This window comes from Hipposideros armiger, unplaced genomic scaffold (assembly GCF_001890085.2).
Source record: "Hipposideros armiger isolate ML-2016 unplaced genomic scaffold, ASM189008v1 scaffold_159, whole genome shotgun sequence".
Classification (NCBI taxonomy): Eukaryota; Metazoa; Chordata; class Mammalia; order Chiroptera; family Hipposideridae; genus Hipposideros; species Hipposideros armiger.
This window is the reverse complement of record NW_017731509.1, coordinates 2,042,623-2,067,682: the sequence shown is the minus strand read 5'-3', so window position 1 is coordinate 2,067,682 and position 25,060 is coordinate 2,042,623. Positions and strand designations below refer to the sequence as shown.

Sequence of the window (25,060 nt, the reverse complement as noted above, 5' to 3'; positions counted from 1 at the left end):
GTTCTGCAGTTTAGTTATAATTTTGATGTGATCTTGGGAGGAGGTGAGCACAGCATTTACCTACCCTGCCATTGGTTTTGGTATGTTACCACTGTGTACAGTAGCATAAATAAAGACTGATAAGTTATTTTCTCAAAAACAAGGTTTTGTAATAGGGTGAAATAGCATTTAGGATCATAATTTTTATTTCACTTACACATGAAAGCAAATTGCCCCAAAACACTTTCCACAAGGCCCCTCCAGCCGTTCTCTTCCTTTCCTTCCCCTCCCCACTTCCCTTCATGAGGGTAGCACCTGATTGTCGCAGCCAGTCATCATGGGCTAGAAAGAAGAAAGGAGAGTTAAAAGCAATCTCCACTTTTTTTCCCTCTTTTTAAGAAATGATTTTCTGTGATGGTGGCAGGTGTAACCCATAGCATCAGCATTTATCTAGTTTGCAGGAAACTCCATTCTTCCTCTTTGCCTTGGGATGAAAAAAAAAAAAAAGTCTTCTTGAACGTGAGCTGGAGGCTGGGAAAGAAATGGAATCCCGAGCTAAAAAAAATGCAAGGATACTGTTACCTCAAGCTCAGGGATGAGTGGATTCTTCTAAAATGGGTGCAGTTTTATCCAGGTGCTCCATAGCTTAATTTAAAGCATTGGAAAGATGTGAACACTGAGACTAGAGCAGGAAAATGCTAGACATCTGGGGCAGCATGGATATGAACTTCAAGAAGATTGCTAGAAGACTGGAGCATACTCTACTCAAATTAGAGCTCTTAGAATGTAGACACCTCATTCTCTATGGCTATGAAGGAGCCATCAGGTTATTGCTTGGGGAAGGGAAGGGAGACTAGTCATATGTATACTGTATACTGTGGAAGACAGTCACTTATTAGTTCAAAATAAATTCCATGGGTTAAATACTGGTTTCAGTCATAAGAATGTTGATGGTTCCTGGGAAGTCAGGTGGGCGGTGCGAGGTTGTAGAGATAAGGGGGATTTCCACCATGAAATGCAAGCTATGAAATTCAAAGATCCTTGTGACAAGTCAAAAGCAATTTCTTTTATGTACAGTCACTGTTGACATTAATGAAGCCTGAACATATTCCTGTGGACCAAAAATAATTAGCCCTGACAACTGAATTCAAATCAGACCTTTAGGAATGACCTAATTGTTCTTCCATGAGGGGTGGACATTGGCTCACCTTTGGCCGTGGCATCAGCCCTGGTAAAGATGGGAGGCCTCCCGGTCTCTGTCAGGTGGGTCCCTTTTTGTCACAGAAAACACAAAGGACAGAGGGCTTCGGTGAGGTCGTAGCCCTCCCTGGTTATCTGCGATGCCTGCCATCCTGAGAATTTTTTGAATAAACACTATCCAGATTCCTGCTGAAATTCCCATTCACCATTTGTACATTTGACTTCCTGCCGCCTCGGTGGCTAGAAATTTCTCCCAGCTGCTAGTAGGCGGGTGGGCCTACTAACCTTGTCCCACCTCTGTTTTTCTGGCAGCTGCTCTAGTTTTCAGGATTGCACTGGTGACAGTGATCAACAGAAGCACTCCAATTCCACCCTGGTTATTTTTGGCCGTCATGAGAAATCCAAGGCCTCGACTTTTGGCTCTGTGTGGTTGAGATATTAGGTAACCTTTTCCTGTGCAAGTACAGGCAAAGGAGCGAGAGTCTTGACCTGCATCCATCTGTTCATCCGGTGTTTTCATGTCCTTCTGTTTTTCCTTGTCAAGGACCTTAGCGAATGCACAAGGAACCCCCTCTCTGACATAGCACTTTGTTTCTAATAAGAGATGGCTCTGGAGAAAGTTGAACATGTATTGAGTGTATATTTTGTTTCTTTCCTCCTAGATTGAAAACATAGATGCCTGCTTGAATTTCCTGGCAGCCAAGGGAATAAACATCCAGGGGCTGTCTGCAGAAGGTAAGTCAGCACTTGTCATGCAGCAGCCTTTTCATCATTAGAAATGCCCACCTGTTACCTATTGATGCCATGAATACGGTAAAAACAAGAGATGCTGGTGAGCTCTTCTGGTTTTGATGTAGCTCAGTGCTTGTTTAGACCTGAGGATGCCAACTTTTTCACAACCTAAAGAACCGCTCCCAGAATGCATATTCAACCATGCTGGCCATGTCTGCAGGACACTGAGGGAATTGTGAGGACATAGCCGCTTTTCTTTCAGAAAAGCTTCATCAAACAATGCTGATTTTATTCACCCGACTAGCAATTCAGTTAATGATCAAGCCAGGCCTTATCTGTGGGAGAGAGAACACTTAACCACAGAACATATTTAAACTGTACAGTTCCCAGGGAGAAATGCCTAATCCTTATCGCTTACTTTGTATTAGAGGAAGCAGTACTTCTCTTAGCTTAAAAAAGAAAATAAAAGCACTTGATTTATTAATGAGATGCTACATTTTGACATCCTGATTAGTTTTTAATTAACTCACATTTCGTGGCTAATTAGCACATTAGTGTTTGCTGGTGGTTTTCTATTCAATTAGGTATTGGTCTAGAGATGGCTAGTCCGAAGTCTCAGCCTCTTCAGGCAACATCTTGCTCTGGAAACATTCGCACGCTCTCCTATTTGTAAACACAAGCAGCTGCCAGCTCCAGAGCTGCCATAGGCCCCGGCATGCTCCCAAACTCATTAGGCTGCACCTGCCTCCACTTTTCCCAGAGCAGGTAAAGCCGTTTGGGCTTTAGATGACACCACCTTTCCCTAGCAAGGTTGCATTTTGAAAAGATGCCTGTTAACACCGACTTCAGTGGTCAGGGTGGGGAGGAGGGAAGCAGTGAGGAAAGAAGCAGCCCAATGGAGCAGGTAAGTTTGCAAATGTGATGGATTGCATTCAGGCCCGTTCCTTGCCTCTGTTGTGCGATGCAGTGAACGCTTGCTTTTTCTGGCTGTGTTTCTGAGCTGCAGCCTCTTCCAGTATTTGGGGTGGGTGGCACCACTACTGGGGCCTCGTGGGTGTGTCGTGTCTCTGAGGGTGACTGCTGGAATTCCCCGAGTGGGAACCTGAATGTGCTGGGCCTGTCCCAGGCCAGGCGCGGTCACACTGCTTCCAGACGTCTCTGAAGCAGCTGCTGGGTGGTGCATTGTAATCCCAGCTCTGCGAGGGGGGTCCTTTGTGGGTTCCTTTGCCCTGGGGTGTGAGCCCTCCTCCATAGGGATGAGACCAGAGAGAAATGACATGTGACGTGCATATTGCTGGGGCATGGGCTGATTGGTGGTGGTGTTTCCTTGGATAGGTAGAGAGATGCAAATTCCCAATTCCAGGAACACATTACTTCTTCCTGGTGGAGAGTTCTTGTGCTGGCCTGTAGGTGGCAGGCACGTGCTCCTAGCTTCTCGGAGTGATTGTACCCAGGTCTGGGCCCCTTGGCAGAGCATCCGCAGGGACTTGTACAGAGTCTTGCTCAGCAGGAAGGGCTCTTTGGGATGTGGACTCTGTGGGCCGGCTTTATCCCATGTGGCCTGGGGGTGACCCCTGACCACTCTGCCATCTATCTACCCATTGCCCTGCCTTCTGCCTCCGTTATCTCCACCACCTCTAGCCCCACCTGCCTCATCCTCTCTGTACCTTAAGGCATAGAGAATCTACTCAATAAATATTTGTTGAATGAATAAGTACCAGCTGTGCTTTTAAGGCTTTTACATATATCAGCTCCAGCTCTCACAACTGCAGTTGGAATTTATGATAGGCTGAGTTTACAGATGAGGAAACATTGGCTTAAGGAGGTGATGGGTGACATCCCCCAAGGCCTGTAGCTAGTGAGTGCCAGAGTCATGATTTGAACCCAGGTCTGTGTGATTTCAGAGTTAATGTTCATGGTGTCTTTTGGGGATAGCAGACGGATCAAATCTAGGCATACTATGTATAGGTGGAAGAAATCAGAAAAGACTATGAACTCTTTGTTAGCTGCAGAAATTGTTGTGCAGCCCATGAGGGCATATAAGGAGAGACACTCAGCCCCCATCCCCCAGACCCTCCTCAAAGGGATGTGGCCCTGTGAGTCTCTGCTCATAGAAGAGCATACTTGTAACGAGTGTGTTGAGGTATCAATCATTGTGGCATAACGATGAAGTGGATCGATGGTATTTCAGTGACTGCCCCCATCTGTGCGATGTTGACCCTTCCATCTTTCCCACTGGGTCAAGACTCAATGGTGGCCAGAATCTGTAACTTTTAAGTCACACTCATTATTAGAACAGTTTTATGCCAGTACTTGTGACTCAGTCTTGTTCATTTTTAAACTTCAGTCTCAAACTCTACTCAAAGCTCTTCCCCCGCCCCCCCCCTCCACCCCCAAGTGCAAGTGCCTTTGGGTGGATGAGGACATGATAATGTGACTTGCTGTCCCTTTCCTTGTTCCTGTGCCTGAACCTCCTGGACTGGAGCAGCACAGAGGAAGCAGAATGTGGCTGATGGTGAAGTTGCTGTCGCCTCTTGGGAAATTGTCACCGTCCCCAGGCGGGAGCCTCTGCATGCTTTGCTGACCAGGAACTCACTCCCAGGGCCTTGGTAGTTGCCTTCTATGAGAGTTGACCAGTTCTTCCAGCTCACTTCCAGCTGGGAGCATACATGTTCCACCCCCCACTTCTGGCCCCACACGAAGGTGGTCCTGGTGAGGATATAGACCTCAATCTCATGATCCCTCCATTACCCACTGTAGAACCAGCGTGATGTGTGGGCTCCATCTTCCACTTGCAGTCGGTAGAACAGGCCTCTTGTCACCTGGAAGTCCCCCACCATACAATCTCTCGTCAGCTCTTTTCCTCTCATGTGGCCATAAGGCCAAGTCTCTGCTAAGCAGGTGTCCATCTGGGGGCTGGAATGAAAGGATCCCCACTTGGAATGATTGTTGAGAGCCTGTTTGCTTTTTATTTCAAGGAGTGCAGGGACCCCACCCACCTTCTTTCTCCTTGGTGAAGAAGGAAATATCTTGTCTCTGTGATCATCAAATATTATCACCCCCTCCCCCCCACCGCTTAATGACATTCTCTCATCTAGGTCTTATTGATTTTTTAGGGGAAGTGATGGATGACGATGATGATGGTGTTGGTGATAAGACTGATTCTGAACTGGTGCAGTCTTATGGGATGGTGACTGGGCCCAGCCATTGTCCACTCCTTGAACTTATAAAGCAAGGGCACTTCGAGACTTTTATCCTCAAATGGGCCTTATTCACAATTTCAGAATTACGGGCATCTCACTTGACATGCTGTTAAATTATAGGAATGGAAATAATTCATTGAGAACTCACCATATATGAGTCACGGTGCTAAGTGCCGTGCACATTTTATCTTATTTATTCCTCCCAGCAACCTGATGAGGTCAGTATTTGTATTATCCCCATAATAACAGATGAGGAAACTAAGACCAAAACAGATTCAGTTACACATGGGGAAAAGGAGGCCCACAGCTCAGCAGGGGCTACTCACGTCTGCTGATTCAAAGGCCCGGTGTTTTCTACTCACTGCTACCCACACTTCTAACCACCTGCATAATCACTAGAAAAGCATTATAGTGTTTAAAGAAATCATGTAGCCTTAACGCTTTTTGTTTTCCTTTTGAAGATGATTGAGTGCCCTGAGGCTCCTCCTCTGATGAAAAAATAAATATATAAAACATCAGGGGTTGGAAAGCCCCGTAGGTACATCTCCACCCTTTCCCAGGGACTAAAGCCGGTTTCGAACCCAGGAGGGTATATGCACCTGTCCTTGAAGCATTTCAGCAGCTCAGGTCCTGCCCCGACCTGTCTGTTAGAGAGCCACAGAGAGCCTTTGTTCCCAGGCACAGGCAGCAGGTGCCTGTGGGGCAGAAGCTACAGACCCAGGTGAGCCCTGTGGAAATGCTGCCGGTTTGGGCCACGTCCCCTGGACTCAGCCTCTTCACCTCCTCAGTGTTCCGAAAGGTGGGACCCATCCGTTTGCTCTTGGAGTCTTGCCAGCGTCCTGTGAGCTTGGACCTCACCCTGGCCTGGGTGATTTTCAAAATCCCTTCTACCCCTCCCTGACACACATGCCACCTGTCCTGACCATCTGTAATCCTGTCCCTGGGAGGAAGGATGGCCTTTATCCCTGGGAGTTTTGAGGACACCTGGGGTTTGTGCCACCTGGCCCTGAGCCCATCTTCCTGTATTAGAGGTCCAAGCGTATGGCAGGTGTATTCTATTTAGCTCACCAAACGTTTGCTGGGCACATCCTATATGCCAGGCATCGTACTAGGCACTGGGGTGCAGAGTCAAGTCAGTCGTACAAAGCTGGCCTTAATTCTAACTATTAGCTGCGCTAATGGCCTGTACAGAATCCAGTGCTGCCCAAACAAAGGCAGCGATCAGCTTCACCTGGGGTAGATGGGGGGCTTCACAGAGGCAGTGATGTTTCCCCTGGGTTCCACAGGATGCACAGGCACTCATCAGACAGAAAGGAAGGGGAAGGGAACTCTAGACAGAGAATGGGGCATAGGTAATAGGTGGGAGCAAAGGACTAGCTCGTTAGCACCCTTGCAGATTACAGAAACAGGCAGGAGGATCCTTCCAGGTGCCTTTCGAAAGGAGTGTCAGCTTTGGAAGGCAAATCGGTGGCTGGCTTGATGAGCTCAGACCTGGGTGTGCTGCTCTGATGTCCAGAGATGGAGATGCTGAGCTTGTTTCTCCTTTCGTCCTGAGCCAGAAAGAATGAGGTATTTCTGGGCCTTAAGGGTATAAAAGCAGCACGGAGATCATTTTCATTTCCTCCCACCCATGTCACCTGCGTTTGGCAGTGCATGTGGGATCTGCCCCACACCAGGAGGGGCCCTGTAGGCTCTGCTCCCGCCCCCTCAGCCACTGCCACTTGTGGGTAGAGTCATTGCCAGGCATGGTGAGCAGTGCACAGAAGGGCTGCACAAGTAGGGTGGGAAGCTATGTGGTGAGTGTAGGTTCATGTAGACGGCCCATCTGGAGGAATAATGCCACAGAATCCATCGTCCTGACTCAGCTGGGCGAGCCACCATGGCTTACGGCGATTGAATAGGAATCCTGCAAGTCTGCAGCCTGAGGCAGCCCTCCCTTTGGCTCTAAATCCCTTCTTCCCACAAAGCAGGTTCTTTGTATTAGATTATTCCAAGGCTTGTGCCTTTGGAAACCAGTCCTGAGGTTTCTCTTCAATAATAGTGAAAGAAAATAGCTCTCCTATGTATTCTACTTTTATGCCTAGCGTTCCCTACAGCATCTATGCAGATTAGTACCAGCCGATGGGAACAAAGATCAGTCAGAACCCAAAGAAGTGAAGAGTCAAGGCAATACTGAAATCTCTTGGAAACTGGATTGTGATGTGTAGTTTGTTCTTCAGTTTACATGGGGGCGGCCACAGGAAGAGAAGGGAGAATAGGGTTCCCATGTTGGTTTAGACACCAGCTAGCTGATATGCCATGTCCAGAACAGGCAAATCTGGAGAAACAGAAAGCAGAGTAGAGGTTGCCTGGGGAATGGTTTGGGAATTGGCTGTGCATGAGGACTCTTCCTAACGCTATTAAAATCATTGTACACTTAATTTTATGGATGGGAATTATACCTCAAGTTGTTTAAAAACAAACAAACAAAAAAACCCAAAAGATCACCAATGAGTTTTCTCTCATATGAGAATATTCATGATTCATTTCCTCTTTGACACTTGAGACTGTGGCATAGAGAGGGATGTGCAGGAAAAATAGACAGCTTATCAGGCTCCCTTTCGGGGAAGAGCCCTGCTAGGAGGCTGCGGGTAGAGGGACGATATTTTCTGAACCAAAAAGGGGAAGTACCGAGTCAGGACTTGTCCTAGGTGCTTTGCACTCATTTTCTCATTTAATCTTTCCTCAATTCTCATAATAAGAACCCTGTGAGAAAGGTGCAGCTTGCAACTGCCCATTTTAAAGACAAAAACTGAGGCTCGGCGAAGGCAAATCTTGTGCATACTCGAAGTCTAGAAGAAAGGGCCTAGAGAGGTTCAAACCTAGGTCTTTCTGGCTCCAAAAATCACTGATCTTGATCATAAAAAATGTGGCCTCCTAAGAAAGTATATTTATAGGAGCACTGTGCTCTTTGACAAATAAAAAGCTGTTTTAGGGAATAATGCAATGGACCATTATCAACAAGATAAGAGATAAGGACCACAGCCTGTAGAGGGTGTCAAAGCTGCCTCCTGGTCTACCTTGAGCTGGGCTGGTAGGTTGTGAGAGTGGTGATGTGGACAGACATGCCAGCTTTTTTCAGTGGACAACCTCTGAGCCCCTGGGTATGCTGATTTGTTGGTTGCTCCCTTCTTTGATTTTCTTGCATGGTTTTAAAAAAATGTATTATGGGATATTTGACACATTCCATAACGAAAGAATACCTGAAGAATAAAGAAGACTTGTATGACCACTAGCTAGCTTAATAAAACATCATCCGGTGTGCTTTTCACCACACATGATGAGTATCCAAGAAAGCCAAGTTACACAGTGTTAGGAGACCAGGCTTTGAGCCAGAAAAACCTAGATTCAAATCCCACTCCAGCATTTATTACCTTAGGAGGTCATAAAACCTCTCTGAGCCTCTGCTTCCCCTTAAGAGAGGGATAATCTCACTTCCCCAGTTCTAGGGATTGAATGAGGTCATACATGTAAAGAGTTTAACCTGATGCATACTAATCAGTAGTAGCTCTTGTTATTATAAATAAGGTATATATAACCTGACAATGTTAGAAGACGCTAAAAATCTTACAGAGATCTCATCTAGCTGCATGGTTAGCTCTACTTTCTCCTTCCTGCAAATTCGATTTGGGGAAATTATCTGTTTTCCCAAGTTCTTTAATTAGGTCCTAACCTGCATGACATCTCTTGGTGGTCTCCTCTTGATTCTGCTCCTTCCTCCTGTCACTGTGTCCAGCTGGGTGACCACGGGTATGTCACTTCACCCTTCGTTTTTGCCATGAGCAAAATGAGCCTGCGGAGTCATTCCATCCAAGCCTTGTATTCTGTGACCCTGAAGCACTTGTAAGAGAAGCAGGAGCCACCTGTGTGTGCTTCTCCTTTGATTTCCCGAGGACAGAGAAGGCAGCAGAGCGGGAGTGTTAAAGCTGAACTGTCCAAAGAAACTGGGGGCTTGCCACCTCCTTGGAAGTTCTCTGCTCCCTGCATTGAGCACAGTGGTTTACAAGCATCCTGATTTGTCTAGGTCAGTCCTGGCTTACACCTGTCATCCAGGTGTAATTAAATGCCCCCGCCTTTACCCCCTTCACTTTCAAAAGTACTAGTATTGTGGTTTCGTGATAAATTATAAGGTCACCATAGTAAAACCCTTATTTTTAGGACATTAAGCTGGAGCTGTATGGGATCTCATACAGGATTATGGGGCTACAGTTGTCACATAGTAACCAGACCAGTGAAGGGCTATTTGCATTGTTTCTTTCACATATGTGCTCTTGTTTGATCTGCAAAACAACCTTGTGTGAAGAGGCAAGCTGTGTCAATATTGCCATTGAGGCACAAAGAGATTAAATGACTTGCCCAGGGTTGCACAGCCAATAAGTGGCGGAGGACAGACTGGAACGCATGGCTTAGGTTTTCCCCAAAGCTGTGCTCCTGTCAGTTTTGTTCCACAGTCAGAACCTGCTAGCTCTCAAAGTAGAGAGTGCAGGCTGGCTCCTAGCAGCTTGTATTGCCAGTTTCTTCAGAGCTTGGTGAAGGCAGTGCTCCAACAGGAAGTAATTCAGCTCTGCCTAATCCACAGCTCACACCCAGGGCGCTGGCAGGCTTGCAGGGAATGAGGCCTGTGTCTGAAAGGACCCAATTCATACCTGCTGCCCCTCAGCTGGTCTGTGGAGGAAACTCTTTCTTTTATCAGCAGCCTCTTCCCCAGCCTGAGGCTAACCTGGGGGGTTGCATTGTCTACATGGGTGAGGTTTCCCTTCCTCTGACACCCCTCCCTCAGTTTAGGGTCTAAGCAAAGCAGAGGGACCCCCCAAATTTCCTCCTTTTGTGTCCCTCATGCTGGGTGGCCCTATTACTTCACCCTCAAGGTCAGCTTAGACCATAGCCATCAATATCTGATGTTTAAAAGAACTGCATACATGAGGGGGTTGCCCAAGGAGAAACACCCCTGCATTCACAGCCCCTGCCTGTGAAAAAATACCTTATTCCTTCTCTGCAACTCTTGATGCATGCCTTGAAGAAAGTGCATTTTAACATCTAAAAAATTCCATCTGGAATAAAAATGTTCTTAACTCCACTCTGCTCTAATTTCTTTTAATTTAGGAGAGGTTTTGCCTGAATTCTTAATGGGAGCAAGTCCTATAGCCTATCTGCTAACCCATCCCCAATTAAAATTATTTATTGAGCGGGAAAGAGAAACACAGAGGCTTGTATTTGAGGAAAGGATGACTGGGTACAGCAGTGCAGGGATTGTGGCGTGGGACAGCAGCCACTTGGCACACTCCCGGTGGCTTGACGCATAGAACACAGACTTGGCAGAGTCCGGCGAAGACCAGTGACTTTCCTTTGGCTCTGGGGACCTCATCTGTCCCCGGATCGTTTGCTCTGCCCCTGGAGCAAGCACAGTCTTGCTCTGACTCTTACTTTTTTGGTCGTGTCTTTACCGAGAATTTCTTCCTGGCACTCGCCAGACATCCAGTTGCAACTTGCCTCGTGTATCTATTCTAATCCCAGTGGGGAGACTAAGCTAATTTCTTTGTGGTTTAGGCCTGATTTTAATTGACCGTGATACCAATTACATAAAGTGTTCGGGAAATCCGTCATATCCTGGAGGAACTGAACTCCTGCGAGGGCTGAAGCAGCCCAGTGAACTGGAGTGAGAAAGGACTCCTCCTCTAACCAGACTCTCTTTGCTGTCTTGCAGAAATCAGGAATGGAAACCTCAAGGCCATTCTAGGCCTCTTCTTCAGCCTCTCCCGGTACAAGCAGCAGCAGCAGCAGCCCCAGAAGCAGCTCCTCTCCTCACCGCTGCCGCCTGCCGTGTCCCAGGCGGCCGGGGCCCCTTTCCAGTGCCAGGCTGGCACTCCTCAGCAACAGGTGCCAGCCACTCCCCAAGCCCCGTGCCAGCCTCACCAGCCAGCACCGCATCAGCAGTCAAAAGCACAAGCTGAAATGCAGTCCAGGTGGGGGCTCCTTGCCAACTTGATAATAATTCTGTTTTTTTCAGGGGTCCTCCTCCACACTGACCGAGTTCTAGCCTGTACTGAATGTGTTTCTCATTCTCAGTGTCACAGTGTTGAGAACGACTGGTAGTTCGTGAGGGACTAGCATGGCCTTGAAGCGGAGGCCTCCTCCTGTGCATGGTGGTGATGTGTACTTTTATATCAGAATCCCCAGCAGCCAAAGCTAATTAGCTGCTCCTGCGTTAACCCTGGCCTATTACACACTTGTATGCAGTAAACAGCCCCTAAAATAGACTCCAAACTCCTTTTGCATGTTTGCCTACAAGCGGGGTATTCAGTGTTGTATGTGGGAGTAATTTTACTTATTGGAGGCAAGTTGTCCTCCAGCAGATAGCTCTGCTTTGCCAGAAGATAAATGTCAAGAACAACCAAGTGAGATGGCAAGGGGCCTTCAGCCACTTTCCCTGAGAGTGCTGGCATCCCCTGATGGGAGCACTTATCATTACATGTGACTGGGTTTTCCTGACCTTAGAGTGATGGTAGCATGTCAGCTGTGGTCCTCTGCTTTGCACAATTAGGTCCTCGATTTTTTGGTGTTCCCAGGGGGCCTGATGCTTGCCAGTGGGACTCACCGTAGAATGCTGTACAAGCAGAGCGCCCGTAGTTACCATCTACTGTTAAAATGGGAATAGTTGCACTCCTAAACCGGTCTGCAAAAGATCACCTTGTGAAACATGTGTTTTAATAGCACGAGAAAAAGGAAGGGGTTGGGAACTAGAATGTTTTTGACTCATAGTAAAGTTCTGGAGAAAAATCCCCAATAATTGTTTTTTAAGCTGTAAACCTTTAGCTGTCAAACCTCAATGTCGCTGATCAAATTGCTTGGTTTCATTTAATATGTGCTAAAGAGGAATGGCCTTTTCTTTCCAGTCCCCCGAAGCACCAGCATTCCTAGTCGTAGAACTTCTCACGCACTTTCATACCCTAAGTGGCCCATTGTAGTTGGGCAGAGCACAAAGTGGTTCAAACAAAGCAGCTACCTTGTAGACGTTACCGGTTTTTCTTTCCCATGAGAAGTGCTATTTCCCAATTGTGATGCTGTTAAAACCAGCAGTGATGGATGTGATGTAAATCAGATCCTCTAATGAATTATCTAATTGTATTCCAATTCACATTATGGAAATGTGTGGGCTCGCAGAGATGCCCAGACTAGCAATGAGGACTAGATAACCAGGCAGCCAGCCTCTTGCCCTGAAAAGCCAACCCCCGGAGTGGGAGCCGTTCTCTGATCAGAGGTCCCTGATGGGCCTGGATGGCTAAGTGATCAGGACACCGTTTCACACACTGATTCCACAGAGTACTTATTCCCCAGATGGTAACTGGCCAGCCGAAGGGTCCTGTGGGGGGAGGGGGAAACGGGGAAATAATCTGGGTGAAGTTGTTATAACTGTTATTGAAGGTCTTCTCAGATCCTTGAATCTGCCAGTACACATTCATGTATTTCATTAGTGTTTGAATGCCTTTTGTGTGCCAGGCACTTGGGGGGCCGGGGTGAATGAGATAGCTGGGGTGCCTGCTTTCTACATTCTACTGGAGGAAGCAAGCAAATAAAGATGGAAGAGAAATATCAGATAGTGGTGTTATAAGATGATGGGATTCAGAGGGATTGGGTCGATAACTTAGGTTGGGTTGACAAGGAGGTCTCTCTGAGGACTTGACACTGGAGTGGAAATATGAACGACACAGAGTGAGCCATGCAGAGCTCCGGTGTAGAATACATCAGGCAGAGGGAACAGCTGGCACAAAGGTCCTGTGACAGAAGCTTGGCAGGTTAGAGGAACAGAAAGGAGGCTAGTGTGGTTGGAGCTGAGTGGGTGAGGGGAGGTGGGAAGTGAAAAGGTGACCTGTAAGCAGAGAGGGCTGCCATCATGTACATGGAGGAGAGTGTCACTGGTGGCCCTGGACTTGAGCAGTGCTGTGGCTCAGAGACCAGGTCACAGAGCGCTGGCTACGCTGCGAAGAGAGTTTGTATTTCGTTGTAAAGGTGGCAGGAAGCCATCGGAGAGCCTTGAGCAGGAGAGAGACTTGATTTGATTTACAGTTGTTTTTTTAAAGTTACCTTTGCTTCTTTCTGGAGAGTAAGACTGTAGAGGAGCAAGAATAGAGGGAAGGGACCCAGTTAAGAGGCTTCCATGGTCCTCTGGATGATAGTGGCTGGGATCGAGGGGATGGAGCAGATATGGAGATGGACAAATTCGGAGTATTTTGGAGGATGAGCTAACAGGACTGTGAATAAATCGACTACCTGGAGTGAGGGAGAGAGGAATCACAGGGAAAGCCTGGATTTCTGGCTTGAGCAGTTAGGTAAATGGTGGGTTTTATTGATTTAAGGAAGCCGGGGAGAATACGTGTGTACTGTGAATCATCAGAAGCAGGGCATAGAAAGCATTCCTTAGGCTTGGCCACAGAACTCTTCTTATTTTGCACAGCACCTCACTGCATAGGGTTCCAGGGCGCGTGTGTTGAGAAGCACTGGGCTTGTGCACTGAGCAATGCCAGCCCCAGGCATTGATTTCCATGATAGGCGTTTGTTTTCTTAAAAGAACCCAATGTTCCAATCAGGACAGCCATCTCCCAGTAAGAAAAAACATCCTACTATTAATAAATGCTTTATCTGCAGAAGAGCCAAACTCACTGAAGCCAGGTTTTTATATTCATTTATTCCAGAGTGGTCCCTGCCATCATGGCCCCTGACCCTTCAATGGGGGTGACACAGGCTGGTCTTTGGAGGTGCTCTGTATCCTCACTCATCCTTTCTCTTGCCCAGATCGGGCTACTTCTGCAGATGACTGGCTTCATCCATGATATACTGATGTTTTCTCATTTTACGTCCCAGCGGATAATCTTATTTTCAGTTCTAGGGCTCCGATAGCCCATGCTGGTACTCTGGCTATACATTTAAGAATAGTAGAGTTGCGGGCCGGCCGAATGACTCAGTTGGTTAAGAGCTCGCTCAAGAGTTTGAGCTCTGAGCAACAGCGGTTCGATTCCTGGCCTGAGCTGAGCAGCCGCTGAGCTGCCAACAGGTGGCAGGATGGCTCAGCTTAAAAAAAAAAAAAAAGAATAGTAGAGTTGCCTGACTTGCTCAGTTCTATGGTATTAGTATCTCCAGGCTCTGACTTTGATAACCAAAGCCCCAAGAGTAATGGTTTTGACCCTTGGGCATCAATGAGAAAAGCTGACGCAAGCCCCAAATGCTACGTTTGTTTTGGTTCTCTGTTAGAACTCTGCCAGATAGGAGCATGCCGAAATACTGTACCTCTTGGGATAGTAAATGCTAAAACCTGGCCACTTTCCCATGGTGTTCGTGAATACAGGAGTAGTGGAAGCCGGCCAAGGACATTCGAGACATTGGCACGAAGGAAGCGGAGCGACTCTCCCAAGGTGGCCAAGTGGAGACTCATTTCTACCTCTTTACTTCAGCCCTTCTCATTAATTTACATGATGGCTGAGAACTCGATCCACGTTTTGCCTCATGAAATTCCTCACCGGCCTAGAGTCCAGGAGAGGAGCAGAATTCCCAAGACTTGCTCCCTTCTCCTTCTGTGTCTACCTTACATATTATCAATATTCAGCTGTTTGGGGGAAAAAAACCACAATTTTTTTTCTCCATTCTCTTCTGCCTCTTCTTTCACTCCCCAAGTCTAGTGACACCAGCATTGTATTTCTCATCTCAGATCCTTTTTGAACATGGTATAGGATGCATGGCTTCACGAAGATAAATATTTCCACCCTTCATAAGGCGGTAAATAAATTGAACTTGCAAACATCTATACCCTTTGTTTTGGTCAACTTTATGGGACATTCAGGGCGTTCCTATGAAAAACACCCTGGTAGGATGTGGAATAGAAGCATCTAAATCCTTTAGAAAGGTGTAAACTTGTCAGAGACCCCTTGCTTCAGATCTACTTATGGGAAGAAGGCCTTATAGTGACTGGTAGCTGAAAAGAGATTTGGTGTTTATAAGAAAACCACAAAAGTTTTTAGGTAATTTTGATAGCACTTTCTTTCTTTCTTTTTTTAAATTTTATTTATTGGGGAACAGTGTGTTTTTTCCAGGATCCATCAGCTCCAAGTCAAGTTGTTGTTTCAATCTAATTGTGGAGGGTACAGCTCGGTGACCCATGTGGGGATCGAACCGGCAACCTTGGTGTTACAAGCACCGCGCTCTAACCAACTGAGCTAATTGGCCACCCCCAGAACTTTCTTCACATTGGAAATTTATCAAATCAGAAAACTTAGCCCAAGAAAAAAAGGTGCATATTGTGGGAAAAGTGTGCAGAGGGAAAACCGGGGACAGTCCCATGGTCATAAGAGTCCTGTTGTTTATTTGTGTATCTAATGTATCTTCTCTCCCCTCACTCATCTCTACCACTTTTTTCTTTCCTATAATACAGTGCATCATCCAAGGACTCATCTCAAAGCAAAATCATCCGCTTCACTCTGGGTCAGAAAAAGATCTCTAGGTTAGACTTCTCTGTGTCCTGCAAAGCATGGTTTCAACCCAACCCATTGTTCCTTTGCTCTGGCTGTGTTTCCTTTCGGTCCCTCTCCCCATTTCATGTTTGCAGTTTGAGAAAACCAAACATGCTTTGGCCAATGACCCAGTGTTGGAGTTTTGAGAGTGAATGTGAGATTGTTGAACAGAGAGAGAGATTGTGTGTGGGTGTGTGTGTGTGGGGGGGGCGGCGAGGGAAGGAGGGAGGGATGGACAGAGTATAAGTAAGTGAGGTTGAGGTGCACATGTTTCTGCATTTCACTGATTTTGCCTTTGATTGCTTGGCTATCAGAATCCATTCTGATTTAGGGAGAGGTGAGTGTCTAGGTGGTTTTTGTAGTGGTTTTATGATGAGTTTGGCTCCTTGCTCTGTCTTGACCCTGATCCCACCTCACCTGCATCTCATTTATGTGTGTTGTGCTTTTTGTTGTTAAAATTACTAATGTGGGACTGGCTTTCTCTTGAGTTACAAAGACCTGAAGCATGAATCCAACTGGTCAGAGGAGACAAAGCAATAAGGCAGCTATCTCGTTGTTTCTGGATGCTCTGTGCACCATGGCGAGACCACCTCAGTTTCCTGAAATAAAAATTAGGTTTGCTAGTAGTTCTCTCAACTAAGTAGTTCTCTTAACTCCAAGTTTGGCGCCCACTGCATCCTGTGAGGACCCATTCCAGGGTTTGAGAAATGCCAGCTACATCATTGTATCTACGGTTATTTTAATGGTATCAACAGCTAACATTGAATGCTTATTCACCAGTTTGAATGCATTGTCTTATTTAATCCGCACATCAGTCTTCTGGCAGCAGGTCATGTTATTATCCCCATTCTATAGGTGAGGAAACTAAAATTCAGGAAGTTTGGTAAGTTATGCAAGGTCACACAGCAAGTGGAAAAGCCAGGATTTGAGCCCAGGCGATCGAACCGCAGTGCCCTTACTTGACTGACTGTACACTTCCGCCCTCCTCCTTGTTAAATTCTGATATTCATGTGTTTGTTGAGGCCGCTGTTTGAATCTTATATTTTAGCCATTGCTCCTAGCCTTTCGCTCCACATTGCCATTGTAGCATCCTAACGGAATTACAAATTTCTCATTATGACTACTATTTATATTTCCTTGAATTTCTCACTTAAAGCTAAAGGGATACCCACACTTCATTTCTACCTGTGTTCATGGAACAAATACACACTGAATGTCTGTATGCTGCCCCTACTCTGTGAGGCTCTAGGTGCCTTCTCTAAAAAGAGTTTACTTTTCTGAAAAGCTTGCACATGGGGAGAGCCAACTCAGGCTCTGCCTGGCAGAGGGCTGGGAGTGGGGCAGAAGCCACAGGCCATTTGCTTTTTGTAGAACAAGCCAGCATATCACCCAGACTAGGTTCTGGGGGTCAGGAGGGAACCTACATTCTTCACTGCTTCTCTTAGCTGTTATATTAATAGCAGTCAGTTTGGGCTGCTATTAATATAACAAACCACCATAGACTAGGTGACTTAACAGACATTTATTTCTCATCATTCTGGAAGCTGGGAAATCCGAGATCAGCGTGCCAGCACAGTCAGCTTCCCATGAGGTCCATCTTCCAGGTGTCCAGGTGGCCGTCTTCTTGCTGTGTCCTCACATGGTAGAGAGCAGAGAGAGGGGAAGGAAGCTCTCTCACATTTCTTCTTATAAGGCACTCATACCATCACGAGGGCTCCACCTTCATGACATAATTACCTCCCAAAGGCCCCATCTCCAGACACCATCGTAGGTGGTTACAACATCTGAATTGGGAGTGGGGGAGACATAAACATGCAGCCCATAGCACCATGCTGGTGACTACTTTCCCTAACAGAACATGAGGCTCAAGTCAGAATAGACACCCACTGCCCTGGCAAACTGGGTTCCCTTTTTTGTTTTTTGAGTGTCATGCAAATGTCCATACACGAGAAGGGAAGGGAGAGGGTGGGTGAGCTCAGAGAAAACACGAACTCTACTGTTGTTTGCACGATGTGCCTAGTTCTGAGAAACAAAACAAGAGCCAGCTGGGAAGATACCTAATTGGGAGCACATGCCCATCCCATGCATGGTTTGTTATCTGTCCCGGATGATGGAAGGAGGCAGTGGTCAGGACCCAATGGGAAGAGAAGGAGAAAGGAAGGATGAGGGCTTGTCTGCCCTTACCCGAGCCGAGGGTCTGCTGGGCAGATCTTTCAAGCTGACCCAAAGCAAGCTCTGGCTTTCTTTCAGGACCATGTCCCTCATCTAGAGTGTCTTTTGGATGCATTTGGTCTCTGATGAAACCAATGCAGGGATATCCTTTGTTTCATTATTTGCCTAATACCCCTTGCCTTGCTGGAGCACAGTCCTGATGAGCCCTTTAGCTGATCAGGCACTACAAAGGCAGTACGTTTGGTTGCCAAAAGAAATAGCCACATTCCTCCTGGTTGAGTAGGATACCCCTCCTAGAGCTCTGGAAATAGGTCTCTTCTTCAAGCACAAACACTGATTGAACAAACCTGCCAAAGCCAAACACCGTGACAGGCACCAGGGATACTGAGCAGGGTGGAAAGCCTCACCCCTGTATCTGGATGCAGAGAAGGGACTTATGGAGGGAGCTGGTACAGGGATGAGGGATTTTCATGAATTTCTGCCTTTGACCACTATTATTGTTCTTTGCATCCCTGGTGAGCCCCAGATATTTTAGTTCATTCTACCTGCAGGAGGCAGAGAAGCATAGCTGCCACGAGCACAGCTTTGCAGTTAAACCTAGTGAAAGCCCACCTTTACCACTTACTGTGTTACCTGGGTACATTATTTAATCTCTGTGAGCTCGTGTTTCCTTATTGGCAAAATGGAGTAGTCCTGTCTCACGGTGCTATGTGGATTAAATAAAGTCATGTGCAATCCTTTAAAACCTGGCATGTAATCAGTATGCCATAACTAGCAGATGTTGGTGTCTGGGGTTGATCTGGGCCACTTCTAGATCTGGGCCACCAGGCCACTTCTAGATCTGGGCCACCAGGCCACTTCTAGCAGGTCCCACAGAGTGGCTCTTTACATGAACCATCTTGTAGAGAAGAATCAGTGGGACTAGTAGTTTGGCTCTCTTGGTCCAGCTGCTGAAAAGCAGATGCCATGGAGATGAGAGATTTAGCATTTAATCATCTTGTCTAGCAAAAGACATCTCTGATTATGACCCCCGCCCCCCGCAGTCCTGAGCATGTGCACACAAGCTGCCGTTCTTCCTGGGGGGGGGCATCTTTTGCTTCCAGCCTTTGAAGTGGTTTGGGGGGGGAAGAACGACTTTCTTTTCCCATCAGCACAGACAGCGGTTGGAGCCGGGATGCACTTGCAGGGCATGTTCCAGGAACGATAGCTTTACTGCCCTGCCTGCTGGGCCCTGCACATGTTGGAGAAATTGACCATGGCTCCAATAGCAGCAGGGTTTTGCTTCCTTCCGCCTCTTTGTTCCACCATGTCCGTTAAACGTAACTTTTTAAAAAGGCAACATGTGTATGTTTCAAAGAGCCCATCTGTGTCCTCTGTCATTTTGTAACTGTTTGGACATGGAATGATCTTCCAGAGGAGCTGTTGGAACCTTCTGGGGCTATAAACGATGTGGGGTGTAAAGGATACAGGGTTGACTTTCCGTGCTCCCCTCTCGCTGCTTTCCTTTGGTGAGGCAGGCCCCCTGGGTAGCATCTGCTATGGTGCCTGCAGCTGTTCCACATGAGCAAGACCCAGCTCTTCAGCAAAGAGGGATGCTAACGTACAGACAGCAGCTACTTCCAGGCTGGGGCTTGACAGAAGTCCCCCTGATGCACAGGGATGTTCATAATCATGACCTTCAAAATGCTATCCAGAGGCCCAGGGCCTGTGTTACTATAAACTAGACAAGACTGCTTTCCCATCCTAGCACTTGCTCTCAGCCTCCCTCATGAATGCCTCATTGCTGGAGGCAGAGCAAAGTCCAAGATTCACACTGACATGTAAGGTCCTCCCTGCTTGGGCCCTGCCTGCTCCTTCAGCCTCATGTCCTCCCGTCTGTCCCCAAAGCCCCAGCGCACACCCGTCCTTTCTTTCCTCTACTTTTGTGCAGACTTGCCTCTGCATAACACCTCTTCCTCTCACCATGACTTTCTTCCCTTCTTGCCCTCTACACAAGGCCCCGTTCCACATGCCACGTCTCGCTCTGGAGTCGCTTTTATTTGGAACCTTTCTGGCTCATCCCACCAACCCCCAAAGATTACCGTCTTCCTTCTTGGAATGACTTCTGACCCTTGCATAGTCTTTTTAATATGCGTGTCATTTAGATGTCAGCGGGGAGCAATCAGCCCTTTCAGATCTGGATAAGACTGAGCTGGAAACTTGTCTTAGTCCGTTTGGGCTGCCATAACAGAATACCACAGACTGAGTGGCTTATAAACAACAGAAAGGTATGGTTCACAGTTCTGGAGGCTGGAAATCCGAGATCAGGGCGCCAGCATGGGGGTTCTGGTGAAAGCCCTTTCCCAGGCTGCAGACTGCTGACTTCTCACTGTGCTCAAGGGGTGGGAGGGGGCAAGCTGGCTCTCTGGATGCTCTTTTATAAGGGCATTAACGTCATTCATGAAGGTCCCACGTAATGACCTAATCACTTCCCAAAGGCTCTATCTCCTAATATCATTACATTGGCCATTAGGTTTCAACATGGGAATTTTGGGAGAACACAGATATTCAGACTGTAGCAAACCTCTTCAATTTGGAGACAGTCCAGTGCCCTTCTCCTGATCGCTCAGGTATCTTATGTTCTCACTGTCACCTTTGGCTTTGACGTCCTACATTTGAAGTCCTGTACTTATAATTCAGTCTGAATTCAGTCTGGGAATTGACTCACCGTCTCAGAGAATGTTTTGATTCCCTCGTGGCTGGATCCAAGCTAAGCCTTTTTCCTTCCCACCCACCGCACTTCATTCATGCCTTTGTATGTGAGGTGGACTTGCTGAAAATTTCAGAGGGATGATAGGAGGCTTACTTTGGAGCAAGCAGCTGACCAAACCCATGTACTACAGAACCCATGTTTTAAAGCACATTGTTGACACAGATTCCCCCTCAAACTTGGAAGAAGTTACTTAGTCTTCATCAAGTTTTCCCATTTGGTCAAGTTCAGGGAGCTGCCGGCCTAGGATATAATGGGGCTGGGGGTAGAGGATAACATGAGTTGGCTTGAGCCTTGGTGGCTTTTGATGGCTAAGTATGTGTCGACCACCTTTTATTTGCCATGTCAGCTGCCCTCAAGGCCTTCAAGAACCCCTCCATGCCTCAGGAAACTTGGCATAACTGGGCAGATTTGAAGGACATGCCACTCCCATCAAAAGAACATCTCCAGGTCCTGATTCAATGAAGGGAATCTGCTATGACTACCCAGGGGAAACCCTGAGCTATCTTAGTTAATCCCAGACCAGGAACATTTTGCTCTGGGGAGTGGCGTCCACAATGGCTCAGAGGTACCCCAAGTATACAGTCACAGATACTTGGATGAGGCAGTTTTTCTTCTGGAATGTTTCTTAGGAGGATGATAAGTCCTGTCTGTCTGCCAAAGCCTATCTTGCCTCTGAAAATGTTGATCTCAGACTCTTACATGATTTTTGTCCAGCTCTGTTCTGATGCTTTAATCTAGATCCATCTATTTCCTTCCTTATTTGATTCTTTTTTTGGTACCATAGCACATTTCCTTTATGACAATGCCCAATTCCTCTACGAATCTGTGCTCAGTAGAAAGGATTGGGAGGAGGAACCAACATGCGATGAGTACTTACAACAGGCCAGAAATTAATTCCCATTTCAAGTTTACAACTATCCCATTGGTTAAATTATTATCATTCCACATTTACAGAGACGAAACATGAATCTTGGATTATAAGGCTGGCCCAATGTCATGTGTATGGGAAAATCCCATATTCTACCCGTTATACCACCCTGCCTCACAGGGGACTGGACTGCCTACCTAATTCAAGGTTGTGCGCATCCTGTCCAATGCTTTGATTTCTTGCCCCTATAAAGGCCCTGTGCTGCCATGAAAACTCCGTGGTTCAGCCCCAGGTCAGGGCAGCGGGAACTCCCCAGCAACTCGGAAAGGAATGCCTCTTTTCCCTCCGCCTTGCCTGTTGCTTCCCTGCCCTTTGCAGATTCCCCACTGAAGCGGAGTGCCATGACCTGGCTTACTCTGCGCCATTTAATACCATTGTTGTGACGTCATCTTGGAACAAGGTCGTAAATCTTTTCCCGGGATATCTGGGCATAAAGACTCCTGCAAGGTCCAGCCCAGAGGAGCCCTACCATAGGCTGTGAGCTCAGCACGAACTTGGAGGGCTTGCTGGATGTAGCATTGGAAGCAGAACCCAGAGGTAGCAAGATGCTGCTTCTGGGACTCCATGATGGGTTGTGCTGGCCACATCTGCCCCCCAAACACAGGCACCGGTGCTGCTGGTCTTGCATCCCACTCTTACCTGTCTTTGTGGAGTAAATGAACAGAGGGGCAAACCCCTCTAGTGCAGTGGGAAGCGATGCCTTGTGGGGGGAAGAGCTCCCCCCGCCCCCCTTCTCTCCTTGCTCCCAGTCAGGGAACTGGGCCAGCTTCTTAACCGTACAAATTTATAACCCTCTTACACCAGCTCATGTTCTCTGTTTACCCTACAACCATCTTTCTTGCTTGGCCAACAAGAAAAAGTTGAAAGTGATTGCCTGCTTATGTCTAAAATGCTTCCAGACTGCAGACTTCTTTGGTGCTTACAGATTTGCGTGGAAGGAGAAAGCTGAAAGCTTTATGAGTTGAAAATTCAGACTTATCACTAGATCTAATGCTAGGCAGCAGGGGTTCCAGAGGCTTTTAAACACAGCTAAGTGGGTTTTAGCAAAAACATAGCTAACTATTTAATGTATTCATCTTTCAACTTTGATGATTGGAAATAGCCTGCTTAGTAGTCCCTGAACCAAAATCCTGACCTGGGGCCCTCCCTTTAACTCTTTGGGTCCATAATATCTTTAGACACATTACAGAGAAGTCTGCTGACTTCATTTCCCAAACCACCCAAAATGAGGTGTTTTATTTAAAGGGAAAGTGTGTGTGTCTTTAGGCTAACAGATTCCTGCTGGTTTTACAGAAAGAACATATGATTTTATCCAACACCTGTGCAGAGAAGCTGGGCTTCCACCATAGAATAATGCCCATGGAGACAGGTTGTCAGGTGTCAAAGGAAAATGTATGTCTGCAGAAGTTTCCCTCCAGACCATAAGTTTTCACTGCAGATGTGTTGGCTTCTGAGTGGTAGCAGTTCCCTTTCTGATTTTTATAAATTGTCTTTTTCTTGATACTCATATCTCTGGATTATGGCAAACACCATTTTCAGCACCTACCAGAAGAGCTACGCACACAGGGTAAACAGCTTAGAGTCTCAATGGGCCTTTACGTTCCACGCTTGATAGAATTAGAGATGACATGGTTTGGTCCAACTGTAAAGTAAAAATATTCATCCAAGAGAAAAAAAAAGGAAGGTAAGCTTCGTATTTTTAATCAGCAAACATAGTCACATATTTTCTCTTCAAAATGTCTCTCTTTTGCTCAGTGGAAAACTGTTCCCGTTTTGCTGTTGGACTTGGGGTCATTACGAGCATAGTGGTTTGTAGTGGTTCCACTAAATCCTTTGATGGCAGACCTCCAGAGACCCAGGGTCCTGAATGATTTATTTTACCTCCTGCATGGTTGCAGTAGTTGTTCCTTCTGACACACGCCTGTGCCCCCTGAGACTGAATCTATCCCTCTGTTGCTTTTGCATCTTAGGCTTCCGGGTCCTACCGCTAGGGTATCCGCTGCAGGCAGCGACGCCAAGACACGCGGAGGGGCGGCCACTGCTAACAACCGCCGCAGCCAGAGCTTTAACAACTATGACAAGTCCAAACCAGTCACCTCCCCGCCCCCACCAAGCAGCCATGAGAAAGGTGAGTTACCTTCTTTGGGGTCCTTCGTGTCACCTTCCTTATAGCAGATCCAGTTCCTTTGGGTGAGTTTAGTCAGGGGTGGGGTTGCCAGTAGGGGAGGGGGTGGGAGTGGGTCACCCAGACATAGCTGGCTGGCAGAAACCTTGTTAGCAGGGGCATTACTAAAGAGGGGGAAATACTGTTACATTCATAGTTGTCAGCAAGAATAGCTCTATTTGTCTGGGTGGGACCCACAAGATACCTGACTACAGATAGAAGCCATTGTAACATTTGCAATTTAAAAATACATTTTCATAGAACTTGCTCTGTGTGGTAGGTGGTTTTCCAGAAATGCAAACTTCGCGGGGGCATGCATTTTCTGAGCTGATAAGCTTTTTACCCATCAGAAGTGATGTGGGGGAAATAAGGAACGAGAGAGTTTTCACCCTTTGAAAAAAGTCAGAAATGTGGGTTGGCTAAATGAAGATCTTGGCTACATATAAGGAGAAGGCAACATTGCTCTGGGTGTTCTGCTGATGTAACTTTTGCCAAAAAAGGATATGACTTTTTTACTCTACATAGCACTGAGCTTTTAGGATGGAGATGAAAGGTGAGCAGCCCAGTGGGGGCTCTGGCACAGAAGGTAGTGAAACCCTTGCTTGCTTGCCTCTGTGTCGAGACATTGAAGAAACTGAGAGAAACTGAGACAGCTTAGAAGATTCTCCAGTACGAAGCAGAGCCCTCCTTCATTCCTCCCAGGCGAAGTTTGGGATTGCTTGGAGGGATGTGCCCAGGTCTCCTGGAAGCACTTCCTGCCTGGTGGTGGGAAGCTTCCGAGGGCTTGTCCTAGATGTGCCCCTCTTCTGCCCTGAGACCCAGGAGAGCTGCCTTCTGCTCCCCAAAGAGCTTCCGGAGCCTGGGCAGCCCTCCTACTGTGAATGAGATTAGAACCTCCCCCATTCACCCCTCCAGCTCAGGATGACTTGGTTCAGTGGAGCTGGGAACCCCCACTGCCCACACCCACCCTCTAGAATACCAGAGAAAATATGCAGGAAATTTTTGTAAGGTTGACAGATACACATGGCAGAAGGGTTCCCAGACAAGGCACTGGGAAGTGCAAGTAGCAGTGAAGCTATAACCAGGATGTCTCAACCAGTCAAGACTCTCTGATCCAGCCCTTGGCTTCTTGAGACCGGTTTTCTTTTTCTTCTCTCCCCGCCCTTCCCTTCACCTCCCTTCATTTCATACCCAAGTGTGCTCTTTTTAAAAGTGTGTTTAAATGACAAAATAATACATGCTTATAAAATGGTACAAGTATATATCAAATAAAAATTCTCCTTTATATGCTCCCTGAAGGATACCAATATAAACCATCCTATGAGTATCTCTCAGAACTTTCACAGTACATTTGTATATATAATATATATTATATATGTGTGTGTATACAAA

The 25,060-nt window shown here is 46.9% G+C and overlaps 1 protein-coding gene and 1 non-coding gene across 11 annotated transcripts in view; one reads left to right on the top strand and one right to left on the bottom strand.

Annotated features, from left to right (window-relative positions):
• Positions 1-25,060, top strand: part of NAV2 (neuron navigator 2) — a 738,710-nt gene that overhangs the window by 507,877 nt on the left and 205,773 nt on the right. For 8 of the 10 annotated variants that reach the window (XR_002125006.1, XM_019651383.1, XM_019651381.1 and 5 more), the window contains exons 4-7: positions 1,842-1,914; positions 10,858-11,116; positions 15,574-15,642; positions 23,475-23,632. Coding sequence is in view for 9 of the 10 variants with exons in the window: in XM_019651383.1 (XP_019506928.1) it covers positions 1,842-1,914; positions 10,858-11,116; positions 15,574-15,642; positions 23,475-23,632 (559 nt within the window). In the remaining variant the exon portion in view is untranslated. The remainder of the gene's footprint in view (positions 1-1,841; positions 1,915-10,857; positions 11,117-15,573; positions 15,643-23,474; positions 23,633-25,060) is intronic. The other 2 variants (XM_019651379.1, XM_019651380.1) reach the window with 1 other exon arrangement.
• On the bottom strand, positions 15,295-15,368 carry TRNAT-UGU (transfer RNA threonine (anticodon UGU)). The gene has a single exon. It is a non-coding gene; the product is annotated as a tRNA-Thr (tRNA).